We start from the raw sequence: 24,162 nt of genomic DNA on the forward strand, positions 1-24,162 counted from the left end.
GGATCCTGTGACCTCCCGACAGTCTGTTCAAGATGGCCGCCTGAGCGGAGAATTTACGCGTCTCCGATGAAAAAAAAAAAACATTCCAACGGCTATCTTCCCGCACGTAACTTCTAACTGCCTTATTAGCGGAGAATGGAACGGCGACACCGGCGACGTTTGTTCCCGTTTCGAACCCGGAACGTGAACACGTTTTGTTGAGGACGTCGTCGGAGCTATGGAATAAAAAAAAAACCCGGCGCTGGTAAGGAATTCAGAAACAAACACCCGGTTAACCCACAGTGAGTAAGCTAGCTACGCTAGCCGGCTAACGCGTTCAGTAATGTTATAGGCTAACTGACAAGAGGCTAATTTTAGCTACATCTGACAGATGACAGGCTGTGTGTCGATGACTCTCGTGGCAGCCTTGTGGTTAACATCCAAGCTAACGTTGCGTGTGTTTGTTGCAGTGACATGTTATCCGGTTACCTGCTAACGTCAGCGGTTAGCGCACTGTTGTGCTATTTAGGTTAGTTAGCCGTTAGCTAATCCGAATCCTAAAAGAGTTACAACACCACAGAAGGGGAAACCGTTCAACCGTTGGCGTTGGATAATGTCCCCTAAGCTGCCTTTTTTGTGGTCGGCTTGTAAAGTTGTGGAACCGACGTCAACCCAAGCGACGGGGAAATGGTTTAATTGTATTATTTAACTTAAAACCATACGTTTGTAAGTAACGTAAACTTTCTTTTTTAATCGACACCGGTTGCCGTCGCGGTGTTGCAACAGTGTCTGTGACCCGTCTTATTCTGTGACCTGCAGCTGTATACATCTCTGCTAGCTGGTGGAAGCTAATCAGAGGTTGTCAAAAGTACAGAGACGTTCTCTCCCCAATTAGAAGTACATATACTTGTGTTCAAAAATACTCTGGTATAAGTAGAAGTACTGATTCAACTTATCAAGTAAAAGTGGAAAAGCAGAGATTCAGAAATGCCCTCAAAGTATAAAGTATCCCCATGAAGGACATTTCTACTGGCTTTTTTTGAATCTCAAGTCATATTGATAAGAAAAAACAAATATAAGTACTTTGTTATTTCCCACCTCTGAATCAAATTAACTACCGGTACTATACTAAACGCATACATTCAAGGTACTTGTTCTTGAGTATTTCAATTTTATGCTACTTCTTCTCCACTGCATCTCTGAGACGCACTACATTTATCTGACAGCTTTTAATTACTTCCTGCCCAATTAAAAAAACAACAACATATATCTCCAGACGTGTTGATGTTGTATGTTTGAGGTGAACTGTTTTGGTAGTTGATGGTAGTAGTACTGCACTGGTGTGAACATTAGAGAAGAATGGAGAATCAAGTCATGATTTTTAATTGCCACATAAATGGCAGATGACTGTTAACGACTGATAGCTCCACATTTATGGAAGTGCATATTTTAGTGTGATGATTAACCATGAGATGTGTATTTAGGAAGACTTACTTCCTCATTCCCAGATATACTGAAGGTAGACTTAAAGTCCCAGTCGGCAACATTGTTTTGATCATGTCGTTGCAGAGTTTGTCACTGTGTAAAAATCCAGTACGTTTGTGTTTACGCAAAAAGGGACAAATAATACAATGTTGTCCTGGAAAATTCATCACAATCAGTTGTAAGTCTTTGTTACCATAACTGCAGGAAAAGAAAAAAGCTGCAGACTTTAAAGGTAATGTGACAAATGCTATTTTTGGCTTGATTTCTATCAGCAGACCATAATCAGGAGATCAGTCACATGAACTGTGACAATATCGAGGATCTGCACTTCCCGATACTTGAAGTGCCGTGGGTGTTGTTGCGTTAGCACTGTGCGTTATTGCAGACAAATGTATTATCATTACACGTTTCCTCTTGTGCAGGTGTCTTCCCTTAATGTTCCATGTGTCTAGACAGTTATTTATGTTTCCCTCTTGCATTCTTAGGTGTGCTATAGGTCATTTTAAACTGGCCCTGAGGAGGAAGCGCTTGGATTATTTAAGCGTATTACTGTTGAACTTGCTCATTTTATACTGCTTAATCTACAATACATTTCTATTGATTACCTATACGAAGGTCAAGGCCTGAGCGCTACCACCCCAGAGTGATGTTAAGACTTTCTCTCCCCGCGTTGCACAGAGTCTTTACTTTTGCCTGAGGGGAAACATTACAAATTATGTTTTTGTCACCTAATGAAAGCAAAACAATATATACAGTCCCAAATGTCCAAATCCCAATTTATTTGCAATAACACAAGGAACACTTAGGGAGGACACCTCCACACGGCTTTTTTAGTTATAAGTCAGCAGTAATCACTATTACTTACACGTTGACTGGTCGCATGATGCAACATACCATTTGCTGTGAAACTGGTCCATGTGGGGATACTGGTGACAGCTTCTTGTTGTTGCAGGTTGTGTAACATACTTACGCACGAGTTGTTGTTGTTTTTTCATCCCTGTAATGTTTTTCATCTTTTGAATTACACGTCTAACATGAAATTAAATATAGGGCATACAAAATGGCATCCTATATGTATGTTGCTTGAAGTAATACTTGGATTTCCCCCCCTCCTTTAGGAATTGGAGGGGGTTAAGGGCCCTTTGTTTTAGCCCAGCATGGACAGTTTCTTCAAGGCTGCTGTATGTGATCTGGACAAATTGCTCGACGACTTTGAGCTCAATACTGGTAAGATACAGTGAAGGGCAGCCCCAAGTCATTACTTTTCATTTTGTTATTAATCAGCCTGTTGTTTTTTCTATAATGTTTGTTGTTGTTTTTTTATTCCAGAGGAACTTGAATGTAAATCTGTTTTCCTGAAGCCTGCTGTGTTCCGGTGCTCCTCTGAGCCGTCCACCGTCCCACCCAACCTCCCCGACCTTAACTCTCTTCATTATGGTTCTGCCACCAGCTGTCCCGACCGCTCTGGCAGTGAGAACCATGGTGCTGATGACCAAGAGGTCAAAGGTCAGCCTCTCACGGCGGTGGACCTTCTCTCCTCTGTGGATCGCAGGCCAGTTAAAAGCTCTGCCCCTCCCTGTCCAGATAGAGCCCTGAAGCCTGTGTGCGACCTTGTGAATGACACAAGCTCGGCCATCCTGGTCAGGGCCAACAGCCACGATGCTTTCGGAGAGCTGGACATGGTGGAAAAGCAAATGGAGGAGGAGACACTGCTTGTGGACTTTGACAGCCCTGTGGTCACTCTGTGTGGTGAGGAGCAAGGACGGCCGGGCCAAAATGGCGTCTGTAAAGACGCCATGGAGGAGCGGGCCTCTGCAGGGAAGGACGAGCTGCTGGGTTTAGATTCCCACGAGCAGAGCGGTGGATACTCACTCAGCCTGCTGGACGTCATCCTTCCAGCTGCTGCGGAGAGGAACTGCGAGTCAGCAGATGGTTCACCATCGCCGAGGACCACGGAGGCAGCTGAGAACGAGGACGGGGACTGTGAGGAGGTGGCATGCACAAACCAAGTGATGGCGAACTCTTTAGACCACTGGGAACCGGAGGTCACTCTACCTGTTGATGGCATTAAAGAAACAATGACCTCAGTCAATAAAGAGTCCCAAGAAGCCTCAGATAAAGTTGAGGCAGAGTGTCCTGTGGATTTAAAGTTGGGGGCTTCAGACAGCGTACCGATGGGCTTATCGTGCCTACCCATATCTGTGTCCATGTGTGGAGCTCTGGTGAACCAAAAGGCCACAGACGATGACTCGGGGTCAGCTGCAGAGCCACGTGATGAGGCAGCAGATGTCTCCGAGTGCGCAGAGGCAGACACCATGTCAGCTTTAGAAGGCAGGAAGGACATGTCCCGCTTAGAGGAACCTGTTAACTCGTCCCAGCAGGTTGCAGAGGGCAGGATGTCACCGGAGGGCCAGCGTCTCGCTCTTGAACCTGCTGCTGCTGCTACTGACCCCTCTGCAGACTTTGCCGCCTGCGATCGTTCAGAGCCCAGCCCGGTTGATGCTCCCGAGTTTGGCTTTGAATACCTGCCAGAGAGCGACCAGGCCGAGCTGCTGGTTACAGACGAGGAGCTGGATGCCTTCCTGCAGGCACACACAGAAGCGGAGCAAGGGAGAGGTGTCTCTTATTGCTGCACCTCTGGAGATTTCAGTCAACCCGAGAGTCTCTCACAGTCGAACGGAGATCTGGAGGGCCGGCTGGTGGGAGAGGAGCTGAGGAGCTGTGGTGGCGGAAGACCGGAGGATCTGGAGGCTCTGGCTTCTCCAGAGAGCGACAGAACAATTTGTGCGACTGCAGAGGGAAGTTTTAACCCTGATGCAACATCACAGGACTCTCGCAGACCTCCTTGCCAAGAGGAGCCAGAACCCTCCTCTGGGGTTAGCCTTTCTTTGACCAGCAACACTTTCCTGTCCCAGCCCAGCATTAACCCCGATCAGCAGCCCTCCTATGGAGGCGCAAGACCAAAACAGCTACACTGCCAAACTGCTAGATCTCCACCAGCAGGGGAGGAAGGAGAGGAGGAGCAAGGTCAGACTCTGAGTATAGCAGAGGATGAAGAGGAGAGTTCACCCGGCAGTCTTACAGAGGAACACTCCTACGTTAGGGACTTGAGCCCTATGTACGCCACTCGGGAGCATCAGGATTACAGCGTGGGGTATGATGAACTCTCAGAGCCCCCGCCTTACCCCGGCGACTCGCCTACAGATGGTACCAGGTCGGTGAACTGGAAGAGAGATGGAGAAGAGGAGCTGGGGAGCAGACAGCCCGCCTGGGTACCAGACTCTGAAGCTCCCAACTGTATGAACTGCTACCAGAGGTTCACATTCACCAAGAGGCGGCATCACTGTCGAGCCTGCGGGAAGGTACGTTAGTCAACTGAGACACAGATCCATTATATTCTATACTAAGTTTCACTTAAGTGTTGTTCTATTGTATGAAAACGATGGATCTCCCGACTAAGAATTTATATAGTCCAGTTTGATCAGTTGAGTCTTTCCTATCGTTGACTGAAAGTGTTTTTTATTTTTCATGATCAATTTTGTTTAATCTTTATAATATAAAAAATATAAAGACATGACGGTGGTCTGGTGGTTAGCACTATGGCCTCACGGCAAGCTTATGGTTTACATGGTCTCCCCCATGTTCTCCCATGTAGTACAGGTTGATGACTCCCGTAGGTGTGACGGTGAATGGTTGCCCGTCTCTGTGCCCCCCCCCTCCAAAAAACATACCATGATATAGCTATCAATATGGGTGGTCGGCCTCCTTGATTTCTCATAATCAATATCGGCCCTGATGAAGCCATATCAGATGAATCACTGATTAAATTTACAGTAAATCACATATAATTTAAATATTGTGGGTTCGGGATTTGGTGTCAAGAGTCTAATAGATTTTTCTAATTGATTTAAATTGTCTCGTTGTTTTCTAGGGGTTTACCCATATTCAGCATTTTTATGGTTGATATGGCTGATTTTTTCAAAATTATTTCATTTTAAAATGCTCTACTTAGGCTCTGATAAAACCTCACTCACTACTCTCTGGTCTTTATCTCATTTATTTTATTTAAACCTAAAATAAAAACCTCAGGGAGCTATTGTATTTATTTATTTGTCTGTTCATTCAATCAATCATCTTTATAATAAAGCTGCTGATAGCTCCCTACACTTTTTGTAGGTCATGTTGAAAGGGTCTGAATTACATATACGCTTTAAGGTATTTTCAACAAAGTTTTGTGTTACTAGTTTGTGTTCTTCTTTTTGACCTTTTTTTTTTTAATTTTTTACTGCTGAAAAATTTCAAATATAGGTTATCCGTCTTCTAGATTAGTAATCATCGGTGTCTACGCTATTGTTTTCCACTAATGTCTTAAATTCCATAATTATACATTCCATTTTACACACAAGACGTGACGTAAAAATGAAAGTGGAAGTTATCGTGACGCTCGCTCGTTTCGGAAGTAGTAAGGATAAACGGATTACGTCCCAGGATCAAATAAAGCACAGTGCGTTCCTGGACACGGAGAGCATGAGTCAGCAGTTCTTTTTTCAGCTCCTCTATAGACCTCCACTGAGCTGGGTGTCCTAAAGATGAAGCTAAGTCAGTTTAAAGGCCAGTGATTAAAACGGCATTAGAGACGACTGTTTGATATTGTTCTCAGCACAAGTACTGCTAGATACCAGATATAAACAAACACACATTGTTGGATACAAAGTGAATTGTCGTTTCGTCGCTCTCTCCTCTGTGGCAGGTTTACTGTGCGGTGTGCTGCAACAGGAAGTGTAAGCTGAAGTACCTGGAGAAGGAGGCTCGCGTGTGTGTCGTCTGCTTTGACACCATACACCGAGGTAAGGCCCGAGTTTGATCCGAGATTCACTTTAACATATTACTCATGTCTGAGAAAATATGAGTTCCTAATCTGAGGCTTCAGAGTTCTGAAAGGGAATTGTTGTTGGGTTTTTTTTTTACCTCTCTGGTGGTAAAATGGAAATGCAGTCATTCAGGAGTTGTTTAGCTGAGAATAATTTCAAGAAATAATAGGAGATGATTTGTGACTTTCTCCTGATGAGTTGTGAATGGTTTGGGATGTGTTTCCATCTCCTAGAGGGATGCAGTATATAGAATTTAAAAAGAAGACTCATGGTTGTTCTGGGCTGCACGGTGGTGTAGTGGATAGTACTGTCGCCTCACATCAAGAGGGTCCCGGCTTCCATTCCCGATTGCAGTTCCTTCTGTGTGGAGTTTGCATGTTCTCCCCCGCAAAAAAAAAAGAGTTAATGCAGCTTTAGTAATTATTAAATGCCTCTGCATGGGGGTAACTGGGCTGAGATTTATTAGAATACTTTCATCCCCTCTCAGGAACAGACAAAGCCTACGAGTCATCTTTAAATAGACTGAATTCACTAGTTGTCATGAAAACTTAATAACATCACAGGAACATTTTCATTATGTAGCTCGGATGAATATTTAAGGCACGAAAGAAAAAAAGAAATATCTCATACGTCGTGGCTCGGGGTCTTTCTGTCACTTCTGTCCATGCCAACGTTCTGTTGTGGAAAAAAAATGTTTTTACACGTCTGCTTTGATGAAAATAGGTGTGTGTGTGTGTGTGTGTGTGTGGCTACAGGACTTGCCTCACGCAATAGACATGTGACGCTCGCATGCGCCATCTAAATTAAGAAGAAAGAGGTGATCCACTTTTTGTGGCTGGTGGATGCTGGAGCGGTGTGACGCGATCCCTCCCTCCCTCCCTCTCCTCTCCTCTACATCACCCCTCTCTCTCTTTTACCTCCCTCCCTCCTTTTGCTCTCCATCTCTCATAACAGTGCATGTGAGGCTAACCACACACACACACACACACACACACACACACACACCAGCCTAAAGCTAACAGGCTAACAACAGACATAGACTCCCGGAGATAAAGCGAGGAGCATCTTCAGGAGAGAGAGCGGTGATGGGAGGGTCTAAAGTCAGGCTAAGGAATAGGCTTGCAGTGATTTGGACTGGTTGAGTTTTAGCAGAGGGGATGATGAGGTAAGCTGCATTGTTGTTGTTGTTGTTGTTTACCGCTTCTGTGTCATGTTGGTTTGTTGTAGTGTTTATAATCTGTGCTGAGGAGTATTTGTGTTCATTAGTGTGAAACTTAACATGGGGGTCACTAAAGCATGTCTTACTCGTACTTGGAAGTAATTTACCCTGGAGGACTTTTTTTTTGTGCCGTGTCATCCCTGCTTGCAGAACAAGGTGAAACAACTCCCTTTGTAGTGATGCTGTGTTTTTAGTTTTTTTTCCTCGCATTAACAAGGGTCTGAAATACTGTGATGTCTACGCTGTGTTCCTGTGCGATTATAAGCCAGAATGTAGTTGTTGTCGGTGCACAGCAGATCGATAAAGACCTATGACGCTTAATCAATTTAATGTAGACGAGTGCTACATCAGCGTTTTCTGAGAAGAGAACGTCTTGGTTTTTTCCTGGAAGCAGCAAATCATGTCTGTCCTGTTTGCAATAACCTTAATTCATCTGCGCTGCGTGACGTATAGGGGAAGTAGAGCTCTCAGTTAAATGCTAAATGTGATTCCGATAGAATGACAAAAATGAAACGTTTCTAAAGGAATGATACGTTTAAGTAGCTCCCTCGCAAAAATGAGTCATTAGAGTAATCACAAGTCACAGACGCTGCCTTGTGGTCATTGCAACACGGCTGTTACGCTGCGTGCAGCCTCTCTGCTGTTTTTCTGTCCAGCTGAGCTAGTACAGTCATAGCCTCGCTCCAATTCTGCTTCTGAATCATCTGATTGGACATCTGATCACTCGACTCTAAAAATATAATTCTGAGTCCCTACGATATCAAAGAAAGCAAACGTCTTCATTCTCGTGTCCGTGTTAACTTATAGTATCGGTGACACAAAATCCAAAGAGGAAAACACATAACCTGCTATGCTCTGCAACTGTACCTGCACACTGTGGAAGAAAATACAATAATCTTACCTCAGGACTCTAAAGAAACCAGTGGAGTGTTAAATACTGAAGAGAAAGTGCTTTATGTTCGTTTTTCATTTCTATTTATGTTCTTGACTGCAGTACTTTGCTTTATTGTTTATTCTTTTTGATTATTGTGCGCACTGAACACCAAGGCAAATACCTTGTATGTGAAAACGTACGGCAATAAACTCTCTTCTGATTCTGATGAACTGAATTGCATTAAGTAGTTAGACACTAATATGGTCCCGAGTCCAACATCTAAACATCAAGTACTCCGTCTCACACTTTGCTGCATTAAAGCTCAAGTGCAGTTTAGATGAGGTCTAAGCAGATGAAAAATTAGTTAACTTGAAAGTTGTGCTAAAATGAGCACACAGCCGTGACATGTTTGTCCTTGTAGCCCAGGCCTTGGAGCGGATGATGAGTCCTGCGGGTCCCAGTCCGAACCCCAACGTCCCGTCTGAGTATTGCAGCACCATCCCCCCTCTGCAGCAGGCTCGAGCCGCCGGCACACTTAACTCTCCTCCACCGACCGTCATGGTGCCTGTGTCCGTTCTCAAACACCCAAACAATGACAGTATGACTACTCTTAAATACTGTGTATACACTGTATTATTTAACTGTATTTCCTTATCCGTACCCTTGGAAAGACGCCCCTCTTCTGTGTCTTCATCAGGTTGTCCTCGTGAACAGAAGCGCGTGTGGTTCGCCGATGGCATCTTGCCCAACGGGGAGGTGGCAGACACGACCAAGCTGTCGGTGACGAGCCGCCGCAGCTCCCAGGAGTTCAGCGCCGTCTCGCCGGACCAAACAAGGGTACGACACATCATCGGAACACTAGATCCTATTTTTAAGCACTTATTTAACCTTCCTATAAGAAGGTTGGGCTCTTACTCTGGTGGTTAGAGGTTGTTTTTTTTAAATTGGGGTTGTATGAGAAATCATAGTGAGTTACTTGGCTTGAGTTTGGAGAAACAGACATTTTTTAGACACCTAAAAAAAATCCAATCAGTTCAATCAATTTGTTTTTTGTGTGTGCTATATTTAAGTCAAGTCATTTTATTTACATAGAAAATTTAAAAACAACTGGAGTTCATCCAAAGTGTTTTCCAGAGAGGCAGATATGGATCAGCCTCACTACACAATTAATTAAAGACATAAAAAAATGCATAAAAGGCAATAAAACATAATGTAATACAATAAAAGAAAAGTTACAAGGAATTAAATAAAAACAAACAGTAGATTAAAAGACAGTGAGAGGATGTAAGAAGTAAGTTAATAGGGGACTTTACAAAAGCTATGGGGCCTCAGAGTGAATGAAAAGCAAGCAAATCCATGTAAGGCTTTTAAAAACTAATAATAAAATGTTATTCTGTAGTTCATTGATAACCAATGCATGTGAGCCAAGACAGGACTGATGCATTGTCTTCATGAATTTAAATTCTAGCAGCTGTTTGAATATTTGCACTACTTTATCTTGCTGACAGATGTCCCTTTCTGATGCAGAACCCAAACAGTAATATCCACCAATGGTCTCTTCTCAGCCACGAGACTCTGTTGACTAAAGAGTAATTTCACCTTGCAGAATAAAGGGAGCTGGTCTGCCTCCAGCGGTTAGTTAGTTTCTATTATTGTGCCACTCTGGTGTTTTAAAACGTTGGTTTGGATTCACCAAGTCACACGCTAACACAAACAAACTGACCCGTGGAGGCGGCCATCAGCTCCTCATACTGCAATGTAAAGTTACTGTAAAACCCACCGAAGCGTAATGAGACTGGCACCATGGTGACGGACCCTGTCGTATTTCAGCCCGGGCCGGAGGTTGGAGTCGGTGGCTCCTCCGCCCCTGAAGCTTCTGGGGCCGTGGAGGTGGTGCGACCCCCGGTGTCCGGACCCTGGGACTACGCCCTGCTCTCTGGAATCGGTACTTCTGTGAAGAGGGTTCCCAGCCTGCTGCCAGATAACGAGGACGAGCTCCCTCCTCTGCTCATCGCCACCGGAGAGGACGAAACTGGAGGTATGCCTTCATTTCGGTGTAGCTGCGTGGTTTTGAGTGCTTTATAGCTCCGTTCTTATCCACCTCGGTCATTATACAGCCATATAATAATGCCAATATTATCACAAAACGTCTCCCTTCAAGCACTTCAGCACACTTTTCAGCTCAACATGTTTCCCAGCAGTGATGTCGCTCGCTGGTGCTCGTGAATGTGGCGTCAGGTCTGAATAACCGGATAGATTTCACATGTTCTGCTTTGTTTTTCTCTGCAGATGTTTTGGTGGAGGAAAGCCCCGCCCCGTGCCAGATCCTACACTTATTGGAGGAAGGAGGACCCCGACCCCTGACCTTCGTCCTCAACGCCAACCTGCTGGTCAACGTCAAACTGGTTACATGTGAGCAGAACACATCTCAGATCTCCACATGTTGAGTTGGATGCTTTCAACATTAAACAGTTACGGTTCAACTGAACTGAACAGATCAGAGATTGAAAAAACACCATTCAGACACCAACTGTATTATTTACATTTGATATAGTAGAGATGCACCAACTGCAGTTTTGTCTGACCTGCTGATTACCATTTTTCTTTCTAATAACTATAATTTAGTTATAATTTTTTTTTTTTTTAAACCACCGAATTGAGAATTTGTTCTCTGACCAGTATCTTCTTCTCTACATTGAGTTGTGGATCATAAACCAAAGTTGTACAGTATCTCATACAAGCTTGTTCATCTAATCGCTTCCTGGTTACAAAGTACAATCAGGGCCAGCCAGATAACTTTTGGCCAATGGGATGCAGCCATGGGAACATGTGTTCCTTGTGCAGGAAACGAGAGTGATCATCGATGTACGATCCAGTCGCCAATCAGCACAAGCCTACTGCCTACGGATGATGATGACATCATGCATGTGTCCCTGTTAACGGTCTGAATTTGTGTTTTCTCCATCAGACTCCAGTCGCCAGTGTTGGTGCTTCGGCTCCAACGGGCTGCAGGCTCTGGGACAGAGAGAGTTGGTGTTTCTGTTGGAATGTTTGCCAGAAGAAAAAACTCTTCCCAAAGACCTCTTCACGCTCTATCTCAACATTTACCAAGAAGCCCAAAAAGGTAGAGGCAGCACACGAAGGCCACTCATCTGCCTTTTGTTTAAAAAAACAAACAAGAGTACAGAGTCCTTATATTCTGTTACAGGGAAGTTTTTGGAGGAGCTGGATAATGTGACGTTCACCAGCAGTTTTCTGGGCAGTAAGGACCACGCTGGGATGCTGTTCTTCTCCCCCACCTGTCAGCCTCTAGACGGCCTCACTCTCCCCTCTCAGCCCTTCCTGTTCGGCCTGCTGGTCCAGAAGCTGGAGGTTCCCTGGGCCAAAGTCTTTCCACTCAGGCTGCTTCTACGGCTTGGAGCTGAATACAGCGGTGTGTGTGTGCTTTACTGTTGTGTCACCGGTGGAGTTCAATGTTATCGGAGCTCACACCAAGTTAACAACAATCTCTTAATATTCTAAACAGGATTAATCTAGAAAATAATCAGCAAATGAATCCATAAGGAAACCAACTCACTCGTGTGATCTCTTTAAGAAAAATGAAATATTACTCGCATTTAAATTACTCACCTCACTGTCATGCTAACCACACCTTGTTCTCTTTTACAGTGTATCCCACCACGTTGACGAGTGTCCGTTTTCGGGACTCGGTGTACCGAGAAACGGGACACACCATCATGAATTTACTGGCTGTAAGTACTAAAACACTTACAAAGTACTGTGAGAAATAAAACTGTGTTCTCTAATTAACATTAATCCCACTGAAACCATGTTTTTAAACTACTTTTATTGAAGCGGCTGTCTGCTGTTAATTATTCCTGCTGTTCCCAAATGGCTCTGGAGTTTAGAAACCAGTGTCAAAGCTTTCTTTTGTAAGTAAGATTAGCTCCAGTTCAGTGTTTTTAAGATGCAATATCAGAAACAGACTCGGTTACAGTGGTTTTATAAGACCAGAGTGAATCTAGATGTCATAAAAACATTTGATCTAGAAAAAGTGTGTCGCTGGCGATCAAAGTATTCTTTCAAAGAGATCTATAAAAATATAGATAAATATATCTGCTTCTGTCAAACCAACATCATCTGACTCCATGTCTACGGCTCCAAACAGGAAGATAGTTTCTGTGGTTTCACTTTCGAGTTCCTTGTTTTCTTTCCATTCGTTTGGAGACACGAAAGTCTGTATCTTTTCTATCCACAGGACCTGAGGAACTACCAGTACAGTCTGGCGGTTGTAGACGGCCTGAGGATCCACATGGAGATGGGTCACAGCTACATCGACATCCCCAAAAGTAGCTTCAACGAGGTGAGAGCTCCGAGGGGTGAATTGATATTGTGGGCAAACATTAGATGCTGGACAAATACAGTTCAGGTGTGGACAGGCAGCGGGAGTCAGGTTGTACGCTTCATTGTAGAGATTGAGTTGTTGAGATTTAAAAGAGTGGAGTGAGTCTGAGTTGTGGAGGTTCAGAGGGAGGGAGTTCCAGAGGGTTGGGGCAGAAGCTCTGTCTCCCGAGGTGCTTGGTCCTGAATCATCCGCTACGATGTAAATCAAAACAGGAAGCAGAGACACAGACTGAAAACACTTGTTTGTTTTCTGTGTTTCTACAGATGCAGAAGGTGGTGAACTCGGCCAACGAGCACGTCATCAGTATCGGAGCGAGGTTCAGCTCGGAGGCCGACTCTCACCTGGTGTGTTTCCAGAACGAGGAGGGAAACTATCAGACGCAGGCCAACAGTAAGCCTGGTCACACTCGCACAGGTGAGAGGAAGCCTCCGTTAAAATCCAAGTGAAGAAGACGAGCGAGGAGAGAACCATCGCTCACGTTGAATTCTGTTTGATGTCACTCTGTTTTCTGACAGTGACCGGGGCCAATTTTGTGGTGTTCAACGGCGCTCTGAAAGCCTCCTCGGGCTTCATTGCCAAGTCCAGTATTGTTGAAGGTAAGCTAATCGATTAGTTGAGTCCTACGCCGGGTTCACCTCCTGCATGATGCATCCTCAGCATTTATTAGAAATACCTTTGTGTCTGTGCCATTAAACGATAACCGGCTCTCGTGTCCAGTGGGAACCAGCCGTTATTCCACAACGCTTGAGTGTTTTTGAACTGACCTTTTTTTTTCTCCGTGTGACAGACGGGTTGATGGTGCAAATCCCTCCAGAGACCATGGAGTCTCTGCGCTGCGCCCTGAGGGAGCAGACAGACTTCCACATTCCCTGCGGCAGGAACGACGGAGGGGAGCTCCGAGAGAACGTCACCGTCCGCTGGATCGACCTGAGTTCACATGTCAACACGGGGTAACGACACCATTCACACGGCTATTTACAGTCTGTCCTCCGCTGTACCGCCGTACACACACTGTGACATACTGCTGCTGGCTCTTTGTGCTGCACAGTTTCTACCAGTTAAATTAGATTAACACAACCAGTCGGGATGACGTGTCGACCAGACGGGACCAGACATGAAACTGAGCAAAAATCATTTCAACGCCCTCTCTGCAGTGCATAACAAACGGTCATTTGTTTCAGCTTCCATCAAGCTGCTTAAATCTTAGTGCAATAAAGTATTTTAGCATTTAAATTCTACCAGTTGCTGTGTTGACAAATGTGTCCTATTTTTTAAGGCATTTTTTAATGTAAAGCAACATAAAGTTGACTCCTCTACTGAAAACAATAGGTAATAAAACTTAAACGCAGGCTATGAAACTGAATAAACAACAAAATGAAAAGAATAACATCTCTAGTCGGTGGAACCCTGTGAATTGTCGATTGCTCTGTCATGTGATTCTGTCCCTCTCATGCTCCTCTGCAGCAGAACCAGCGGGGTTGATGGGAGACCGCTGGACGGAGTCCGCAGTGTGAGGATGCAGCAGGACACCGAGTTTGAGTCCGACGGACGCACCATCAAATGCACCGAGGTGAATTTAAATTCCACCGACTCTTTGCAGCCGCGTGACGCGCCTGAGGTTTAGCTGACGGTCCAGATGTGTCCCTCCAGGTGTTTTACCAGCTCAAGACTTCCGACTGCAGCCTGGAGTCGGTGCTGTCGTCCTGCAGCGTGTTTCAGAAGGAGATGGCGTTGGCCGCCTGCAGCGCTCTGACGCCTCACCTCGCGGTCCTCACCACCAGTGGCATCAACTCGCTCTCTCTTCGCATCTCTACACAGGCTGACATGGTAAAAAAATTATACATTCAAAGCTGCTTTTTGAGGTATTTTGAATGATGCTTTGAATGTCTATTGTCTTATTTTATAACATCATCACCCTAAAACATATTCTTGAACAAAATCCTCCGTTTGAATAAAGTGATTCATTGAAGTAAATCAGTCTTCTTTTATTAAATGAATAAAAAAAGGATCTTTGAACAGACATGCACTGTGTTGAGTGTTCCTCTTGTTCCTCTCAGGTGGAGTACCAGGCCGGCTCCGGGGGCAGGCTCCTCCCACAGCGCTACCTGAACGAGCTGGACGGCGCTCTGATCCCCGTCATCCACGGAGGTAGCGCTAGTGTACCACAGACCGCCATGGACATGGAGTTCATCTTCTACATCACGCACGCCGCCTAACGCACACGCGGACACACTACGGCATTTGTGAAAACCCAGCACAGAGAGAGAGGAGCTGTTGATGGTGGCAGGACATGCTACACGCTGACGCAACAGCTCTTTTTTTGTTCTTTTTTTGTTTGCACATTTGGACATGTGGGAAGTCACGGAGGACAAACCGACGCCGGCTACATCGTTCCGCTCTGAGGTCGGGGGATGTACTTTCGGACGGTGCAAACTGATTTCCTGTTACGGACGTTTGTCTGTGTGTTTTTTTTGTTTTCATGCTCACCAAAGCTGCTTTAATACAAGAAGCCAAACACTAAACAAGGATGACATAAAAACACGACCAAATAAGTGAAGCGTTCCTCCTCCTGCTCTGCCTTCCAGGCTCCTCCGCTGGCCTCCGTCAGCTCGGAGCTCCTCGGTGAATGTTTCCCCACGGACGCTCTCGACATATCTCTCATTTGGATGTATTTATTATATTTTAATATGGGCTTATTGAATGAAATGATGATATTAAAGCAAAAGGGGAGATTACCGACTGCAGTATTCAATACTTCGGAGGTGATACATGTGATCAGGTGCTGGCTTCGTTCTTAAAAACCGCCTCATTTCCTCTCGAGGTTTGGCTTTCATCACATCCGCTGGTTTATGGTGATCCGGCACAAGAGAAACACCGCTTTCTAAACTTCTGAATATCTTTTAGTGAAGTTTAGCTTGTTTCGATTATTTAGAGTCACGCTCACCCAAACTGTGTGCCCCCAAATCGCTATTAAAAAAGAAGTTTGGTTTAAAAACTGTCACCAAAGTGTTAAAAGAAACTTCAGAAATGAAGGAGAAAAAAAAGTAAAAAGAGTGCATATTTAAAAGCGCCGTCCTTGAAAAAGTCAAAACTCTCAGCTTTGATTCTCGTTCCCTTTGGTCTCTGCCAAGATGATTCTGTTGAACGTTCATTGTTTAAACATTCTTACTGTTGAAAGGAGCTGCTTTAAGAGCAGCGCCGCGTACTGACCAGTATTTCTCAGCCGAAATGCTTTTCTTTGACTTCAAAAGATTTTAAGATGTTTTTTGAGATCATATTTTGCACACTTGATGAGATCTTTACATCACATTTTATGGCTCTTTTTTTTTTTTTATATATATATATTTTAAAATCATCTGCAGCTCAGAGTCGATGTTCCATCACTGGGATTACATCAGCTTCTCATCTTTCCACAACTTTTGAAGCTCGATCTGAACTGCTGATTCTCTCGTACGAGTTCTTCGGGTAACGGCGGGTGTCGTGATCAATAAACACTCCTTAAAGTCCGAATATATGAGAGGATTCATCCAAGTAAAAACACGTCTGCTTGTACTGTAGTACAGTAGCTTTGCAGAAACTTTTCCTCCATTTTTTGGGCAAACATCTTCATCCCAGAATCCTTTGTCCAAATGTATAAAAGAGTAACTGTGTGCATATAGATAAATAATGAAGTTATTTTTGGAATCATTGGTATAAAGGTTTTAGTGTAAAAGAATAATATTTTTGATAGGACAATTGCCTCCATTCATTCTGCAGCTTGTGTAGCAGATTCTTCAAAGCACCGAGACGAAGAAAGAATTCCACGGTTCATTCCGGAGTAAACAAAACTGATTACAAATCTAATATATAATTTTGTCATAATGTGTAAGTATATACTCCCAAGATTCAATGCATTACGAATGTGTAAGTAAAAGTGTAAAAAAAAAACTAAATAAAAGCAGCTTTACACCAGCCATCAACTAACTGAAATTAATTTCATTAGATTTCTACATATTATTTATTCTACATATTATCTATTTCAAAGCGGTACTTTCACCTTTTTTACTCAAGTAAAATTTTGAGGTATGTGTACTTTACTTGAATATATCTCCGTTTCATTTTCTGCTACTTTATACTTATACTTCACTACAATTCAGGGGGAAATATTTAATTGCATTTATTTAATAACTTTAGTCAACGTGGTTAATAAAACTTGACAATTAAAAATTGTAAAAAAATATCTCATAAAAACACTTAGAGCAATATAAGTGTGCAGCATTAGCATTAATAAAAAACGCTTTTTGAAATAAGATAAAATGATACTAATACTCTTGTACTACTTTATTGTTCTATTTCAAGAGAGAGAGAGAGAGAGACAGTGAGAGAGAGACAGAGTGAGTGAGTGAGAGAGAGAGAGAGAGAGAGTGGGGTGTGGTGTTCACCTCCTCCACCTGCAGTTTCCCTCCACTGCTCTTCATTCACAGCGGCGGCGGCAGACATGAGCGGACGGGTCGGAGACTTGAGCCCCAAACAGGCTGAAACGTTAACGGAGGTAAAGATTTTGTAAATCAATATGATTTCACTGGATGTATTGATCATCTCAGCTGAGTTTGCTGCTTGTTATCTGTGGTTTCCTACATTAACTTCAACCATCAGCAGTGTGTTTATTTAAAAGTACCTTCTTTTATACTACCTTTGTAGTACATTTACTGCCCTTATACACACTTTGGAAATACTGGGACTTCCCTTGAGGATTTACATTTTCTTCTACTTTGTACTTTGTGCTACATTTCAGTGGAAGATATTTTCTATTATTGCCTTTTTTTTTATCCAGCTGCTATACTTTAGTTAATATACTTAAACCACTCTTGTCTCTTAATATAGTAGTGAATATAGAAAAGATTAGAGGAAAAATCCAAAATCAAGCAATACTTTTTAATGCAGTTTATTTTATATTTTTTATTTTCAGATTAACATTTTAATCTGAAAGATGACTTCAATTGATGTTGATATTAGACGGTCAGGCTAGCTCCCCCCCTTGTTTCCAGTCTTTATGCTAAGCTAGGCTAACTCGGCTGCAGGTTCATGTTTATGGTACAAACTTCTCTTCCTTCAACAAGAAAGTGTTTTTATAAAAGAGTATGATTGTGTAATTGAAGCTCTGCTCCTTCTGGTTCAGTTCCGGGCGAGGATCCAGGACGTCCTCCCCGACCTGCCGGCTCAGCACAACCACTACCTCCTCCGCTGGCTCAGAGGTGAGACCTGCACACCTGCACTCCACTGAAACCTGATCTTTAGTGGTCCCGTCTTCTCTGGCAAAACCAGATTCATGCAACTAACCAACCACTAGGTGATTGTCTTTAATCCGAATGACAAACGGACACAGATTAGAACCGACGAATAATCCCACAGTAAAAAGTTAAATCAGGACGTTAAATACAACGAGATATTATTCAGTTTACTCTCCTTTCAGGGGACGACACCATTACATTTACATTTGTGTTCAAAAAGAGTCTAAAAGTAGAAGAAAAGAAGGATCCCTATGAAGGATTTAATCGATAACTCGCCTCAAATGCATTACAATTAAACTAATGAGCCTGTTGAGTAGAAAGTAGGACAGTTGAAATAAATAAATACACACAGCTTTGACAGGTTTTATGGACGAGGATCAAATTAAACCTTTGATGGGCATCGATACCTGAGCCTTCACCACCTGTATCACAGGTTTCCTCCCCTGAAACCAGCATGGAAACAGGTTTTGTATAAAGGGCGCGGCCTCGAGGACGTCCTCGGGACATTTTGCAATGAACTTTCTTTCGGAGAGTAACCTGTTGGATGCCACGCCCACGTCTGTGTGCTAAATATGTAGCTACAGCCAGCTGCTAGTTAGCTTAGCTTAGAATAAGGACTGGACACGGTTGGAAACAACTAGCTGGAGTGTACCTGTACAACATTTACGAAAAAAACAGCGTTACCTTTGTCAGGCTTTTGGGTTCAGGTTTAACAAGATGTTGAATTAGCTGTTTCTAGTATTTGTGCTAAGCTAAGCTAACAATGTTGCCTATCTGTAGTTTTATATTGAACAGGCAGATATAATGCTTTTAGTTAGTTAGACCAAACCGTTATGTGTTGAATTGAATGATTAAAATATGGCATGTGTGTTATTTATGTCTCTACGCTACATATGAATGCTACAGCCGGCAGCTGGTTAGCTTAGCTTAGCATAAAGATCGGAAACAGCCGAGTGCAAGTTGAAGAGAAAACAGAAATCTGTTGTTTTATGTTTAACAGACACGAGACCGTTCTTTTACTTGTTCTCTCAAAAGTCACATAATTGATCGCATGTCGTCTCCTGGTTAATCAGTAATTATTTGTCCCTCCGACCCCGTGGACATGAAGCGTATGGTATTTACTCAACTCGGAGGTCTTATCCTACAGTAAATGTTTGTTTTACGCTACGAAGATTTAACTTAATGAGTTAACTGCATCCCGTCCTTTGAAACTGAGCCTGGCTTCTCAATACAACATGTGATTTTCAGATTGCATATTCTTATTTAAAACATGATCTAGATCTTTGCTCCTCACTGATGGACCAAATATGAGGGATACTGAAAATATTGTAATTTAAAACAAATGCTCTTATAATTCTGCACCACCTGAACATTTGGATTAAAGATCTACGAGTCTTGATGAGTTAGATTGGCATTGCTATGGAAACCAAGTGTCCATCAAGAATGGTTTGTTGACATAAAAGCCTCTTTTCACACCCCCATCTTAGACGGTATGCATGTTTGTCACCGCGTGAAAGAATGGAGCATTTATTGTGTTAAAATGTGTTATTTGAAGCATGTTTTTTCTCCTCCTGGTTTTAAATCACTAAATTCTCGTGGCTCGGCGGCCGTTGAGCTGGTCGTTAGTGGATGTCCAGGACATCGTGTTTGTTTGGCGGTCCATAGTCCAGAGAGGAGCAGATTGATGGGGGGAACAGCTGATCAATATTTGCATCAGCTGTTAACCTCGGACGCTTTTCCTGACTTGAATGTACTTTTCAGACCTTTGATCTCCTCTACTGCTGATCGTAGTAAACAGTTATAGTGGAGTAGAAGTATACATGTAATATATGTGTACACCCTAGTACTCCACGTACTTCACTGATCAGGATTGTTTCCTTTCTCTTTGCAGCTCGTAGCTTCAATGTGCAGAAAGCTGAAGCCATGGTCAGAAAGGTGAGCTCCTCCTTTGAGCGCTTCATGGTCGGCCATGTTGTTTTGTGACGTCTCGGGTTCTAACGCCTCCCCCCCCCCCTGTGTCCCTGCAGCACCTGGAGTTCAGGAGGAAGATGAACGTGGACTCCATCATATCTGACTGGAAACCTCCAGAGGTACTTTCACCATCATGAAGACGGGACGGAAAACAACGTCGTGGGCAAAGTTTTTACACACGATCACACAACTAAACCCACAACTTAAAGCTACAGACGTGATCTTTTATAGTGATTTTAAAATGTGGGTGTTCAACTATATGACTTATAGTGAGGACTGAATAATAAGAATAAATAAATAAAAATAAACAATAGTAATAATAAAAATGATGACGAAGATGATGATGGCGGCCTTCGTCAGGTGATTGAGGAGTACGTGTCTGGAGGGATGTGTGGATACGACCGAGAGGGGAGTCCCATCTGGTATGATGTCATCGGCCCTCTGGACCCTAAAGGTCTGTTGCTATCGGCGACCAAACAGGACTTCGTGAAGACGAAGATCAGACACACGGAGATGCTGCAAAGGGAGTGTAGGAGGCAGTCTGAGAAGGTAACCTGGAGGTTCTCCTCTCGTATCCTCTCCTCTTGTTTTCTCTCCTCTACTCTACTCTAGTCTACTCTCCTCCCCTCCCCTCTCCTCTTGTTTCCTCTCCTCTCCTCTCATTTCCTCTCCTCCCCTGTGTAGAGCACTTGTTTCCTCTCCTCCCCTCGTCTCCTCCCCTCTCCTCTCGTACCCTCTCCTCCCCTGTCCTCTACACTTGTTTCCTCTCCTCCCCTCCTCTCATTTCCTTTCCTCTCGTTTTCTTTCCTCTACTCTCCTCTCCTCGTCTCCTCCCCTCTCCTCTCCTTCCGTTTCCTCTCCTCCCCCTCCTCTCCTCTCCTCTCCTCTCGTATCCTCTCCTCCCCTGTCCTCTACACTTGTTTCCTCTCCTCCCCTCCTCTCGTTTCCTCTCCTCTCGTTTTCTTTCCTCGTCTCCTCCCCTCTCCTCTCCTTTCGTTTCCTCTCCTCCCACTCCTCTCCTCTCGTACCCTCTCCTTCCCTCTCCTCTCCTCTCCTCTCGTACCCTCTCCTTCCCTCTCCTCTCCTCTTGTTTCCTCTCCTCTCCTCTCGTACCCTCTCCTCCCCTGTCCTCAACACTTGTTTCCTCTCCTCCCCTCCTCTCGTTTTCTCTCCTCTACTCTCGTTTCCTCTCCTCTCCTCCGGTTTCCTCCCCTCGTCTCCCATCTCCTAACGTCCTCCCTCTGTGTCTCAGTTGGGGCGAAACATCGAAGCCATCACTCTGATCTACGACTGTGAGGGACTCGGACTGAAGCACATCTGGAAACCAGCTGTTGAGACTTATGGAGAGGTTGGTCAGCCTCTCACATTATCATCCGCACCTTCATTATCACATCAAATTAAATTATCACTTCATTATAACAAAGTGGCTGCCTCTGACCTCCACGGTGCTCCTGTAGGTCCTCACCATGTTTGAAGAGAACTATCCAGAGGGGCTGAAGAGACTCTTTCTTATTAAAGGTGCTTCACAGAACCTTTGACTATTTGTCCATAAATCTCACTTTTTTCTCCCAGGTTGTGTTTGTGATCTTGAGTTTCTGTCTTTTGCTGCAGCTCCCAAAATGTTTCCCATGGCCTACAACCTCATCAAGCACTTCCTGTGTGAGGAAACGCGGCGTAAGATCATCATTTTAGGAAGTAAGACGGCTTTAAGCTTTATAATAATATGAACATTATTACATCTTGAACCAGCCTCCTAATTAGTTCCCTTCCTGTGTCGCTAGGTAACTGGCAGGAAGTACTGCGTGAACACATCGACCCCGATCAGCTTCCTGTGGTGTACGGAGGAACCCTGACCGACCCGGATGGAGACCCTCGCTGCAGAACCATGGTGAGAGCCAAGCGACGCCGCGGCGGCAGGAAGTGAGTGTCCCTGTCAAACGCCCGCGAGCTCAAGTGGTGGATGTTTGCCGTTGCAGATCAAGTACGGAGGTACGGTTCCCAGGTCGTACTACGTTCAGGACTCGGTGAGGGTTCAGTACGACAGCAGCGTGACCGTCAGCCGCGGCTCCGTCTTCCAGCTGGAATACGATGTGAAAGCAGCCAGCAGCCTCCTGAGGTACGAAGCTACCCGAGGAAGATACTTCATGAACCTGAGACCTCCTTTCTCCTTTGTGAACGTGTGGTTATGAAATCCAACACAGGTGTCAGTTTGCCAGCGACGGCGCCGACATCGGGTTCGGAGTGTACAAGCGCACCAGAGAAGGCGGCGAGCAGAAGGTGGCGGAGATGCTGCAGGTTCTTCCCAGCGAACGCTACAACGCACACCTGGTCCCCGAAGACAGCTGCTTCACCTGCCCCGAACCCGGAGTCTGTGAGTCCCCGCTAGACCTTAAGGATTAGATCCAGCTTCATTTAAAGGTCCAGTGTGGAGGATTTGGCTCCATCTAGTGGCGAGGTTGCATATTGCAACCAACTAAAACTTCTCCAGGATTCCAAGCATGTAGCCCCTCCCGGTGTCCACCATTGGACCTTAATATACATATTTTTTTTAAATAGCGCCCCACAGTGGTCTGCAGGAAGGGGCGGGACTTCGCCTCAGCAAAAGAAAAAGGGACTAAACGTGATTCCTGAAGTGGGGAAGCTGTTGCTAACTAACGGTTGTGTCCTTGGTTTCCTGCAGACGTGCTGTGTTTCGACAACAGCTACAGCATCCTGCAGTCCAAGAGGGTGAGCTACAAGGTCGAGGTGCTTCCTCCTCCGGACGGGCCGACACAGAGTCCACGCAGCCGAGGAGACGGGAGGCTGCAGTGATCACCGATCAATTTGATTTAGAATTTAATTCATTTGACATATATTTTTTTTATATTGATAGATGATCAACAGATAATCAATACAACATGTAAAGATATTCAGGAACACAATGAAGACCATGAATATTTTTTAAGTACTCATTTCAGCAGCATTTCAACATTTAACTGTAACTCGTCATTTATATGAAGGAGGATCATTTTCTAGGATAATGTTTCGTTTCTGTTACTCGACTGAAGTTTTTTTTTTCTGGGTTTGTGAACAAAGACGAGACAAAAGGAGCAAAGTTACGTCCTTCGACCGAGTTCTGTGTCTGATCATTTATTTTTAGATTATTACATAATGTGTCACAATGAAGGGATGTTGAAAATAATGTCATTACGATGCTGTAATTAAAAATGTTTTAATTTATTAACTACTCAGTTATATTTAATTTGTACATTACTTGTAATAAAAGAATAAATTATCTAACAGAAACTGCTGGTGTTTAATATTCTAATCCAACACATTTAAATATGATAATTCACATTTTAACACCTGTCTGACAATTATAATCCAAGTGATTTTAACTGGTTTGACCACCAGGTGGCGCTGAGAGAGAAAGGTGTCCTTATGCTGTAATACATAACTGCTGGTAACTAAATATTAAGACCTCATAATAAAGATGGTTTAAAGTAAGAAAAAAAACAAGAGTTCAATTCGCTGATTTGATGGTAATGGACGAGTTTAATTAGAATAGACATGCATTATTAAGGCAGTTCTAATTATAATAATTGTGTTATTATTATTGTTATTATTATGGTGCAGACGGATGAAAGTCGCAGCTGCAGGGAGTTCGTCGCTGCATCCAGCTGGCTCGGTGCCAGAGCGGGATGGTGCAGGGGGGAGGAGGTGGGGGAGGAGGTGGGGGAGATGGGGGTGCCTTTACATAACAGCAGCTGGCTCCGGATACAAGTGGAGGATGAGACGGCTGGCCGCAGCAGCATCCGTCCGCCGTGTGCCGCATTGCCCCGAGCCAAGACACCCAGGGAGGGAGGGGGGAGGCGGGGGGAGAGCGGAGGGTGACACGGGGCGCATGCATCATTTGTGGATGTTTACCTGCTGCAGAAACCGAGCATCAGTGTGTGTGATGGAGATGGAGGAGGAGGGGGGGGAGGTTGTTTATTAGCCCTACCTGTCTCCGTCCGGTAGGCGGTGATAACGGGGGTGTGTTTGATGGCGAGGGGGGCGGGGCCGCTCGGACATGAGTAAATGACGTCAGCCCCCGGGTCGCCCAGCAG

General features: G+C 44.3%; 3 protein-coding genes across 4 annotated transcripts in view; all 3 read left to right on the plus strand.

Annotated features, from left to right (window-relative positions):
• zfyve16 (zinc finger, FYVE domain containing 16) lies at positions 1-15,782 on the plus strand. 2 transcript variants are annotated; one of them, XM_084036071.1, is made up of 18 exons: positions 2-244; positions 2,583-2,691; positions 2,794-4,826; positions 6,215-6,311; positions 8,850-9,026; positions 9,126-9,265; positions 10,259-10,466; positions 10,718-10,840; positions 11,397-11,552; positions 11,637-11,861; positions 12,098-12,180; positions 12,687-12,791; positions 13,097-13,247; positions 13,349-13,429; positions 13,621-13,783; positions 14,298-14,403; positions 14,484-14,660; positions 14,891-15,782. In XM_084036071.1, exons 2-18 carry the CDS (start codon positions 2,622-2,624, stop codon positions 15,047-15,049), a joined length of 4,254 nt encoding a protein of 1,417 aa, XP_083892197.1. In that variant the 5' UTR covers positions 2-244; positions 2,583-2,621; the 3' UTR covers positions 15,050-15,782. The 2 variants fall into 2 exon arrangements, with proteins under 2 accessions (XP_083892198.1, XP_083892197.1); XM_084036072.1 differs by lacking the exon at positions 8,850-9,026 and having other exon boundaries at positions 1-244.
• Positions 15,783-17,255: 1,473 nt separating this feature from the next.
• On the plus strand, positions 17,256-23,305 carry sec14l7 (SEC14-like lipid binding 7). The gene is made up of 12 exons (XM_084036102.1): positions 17,256-17,364; positions 17,992-18,067; positions 19,995-20,038; positions 20,131-20,193; positions 20,435-20,623; positions 21,327-21,422; positions 21,532-21,592; positions 21,686-21,769; positions 21,856-21,962; positions 22,051-22,190; positions 22,276-22,445; positions 22,755-23,305. Exons 1-12 carry the CDS (start codon positions 17,311-17,313, stop codon positions 22,883-22,885), a joined length of 1,215 nt encoding a protein of 404 aa, XP_083892228.1. The 5' UTR covers positions 17,256-17,310; the 3' UTR covers positions 22,886-23,305.
• Positions 23,306-24,133: 828 nt separating this feature from the next.
• LOC311030372 (metal transporter CNNM4) overlaps positions 24,134-24,162 on the plus strand; it is a gene marked incomplete at its 5' end in the record, with an annotated part of 14,458 nt that continues 14,429 nt past the window's right edge. The window contains one exon of the mRNA XM_084036081.1: positions 24,134-24,162. This exon is cut by the window's right edge and continues 1,472 nt beyond it. Coding sequence (XP_083892207.1) covers positions 24,134-24,162 — 29 coding nt within the window.

The sequence above is a fragment of the Eutrigla gurnardus genome, assembly GCF_963514095.1.
Source record: "Eutrigla gurnardus genome assembly, chromosome: 19".
Taxonomy (NCBI): Eukaryota; Metazoa; Chordata; class Actinopteri; order Perciformes; family Triglidae; genus Eutrigla; species Eutrigla gurnardus.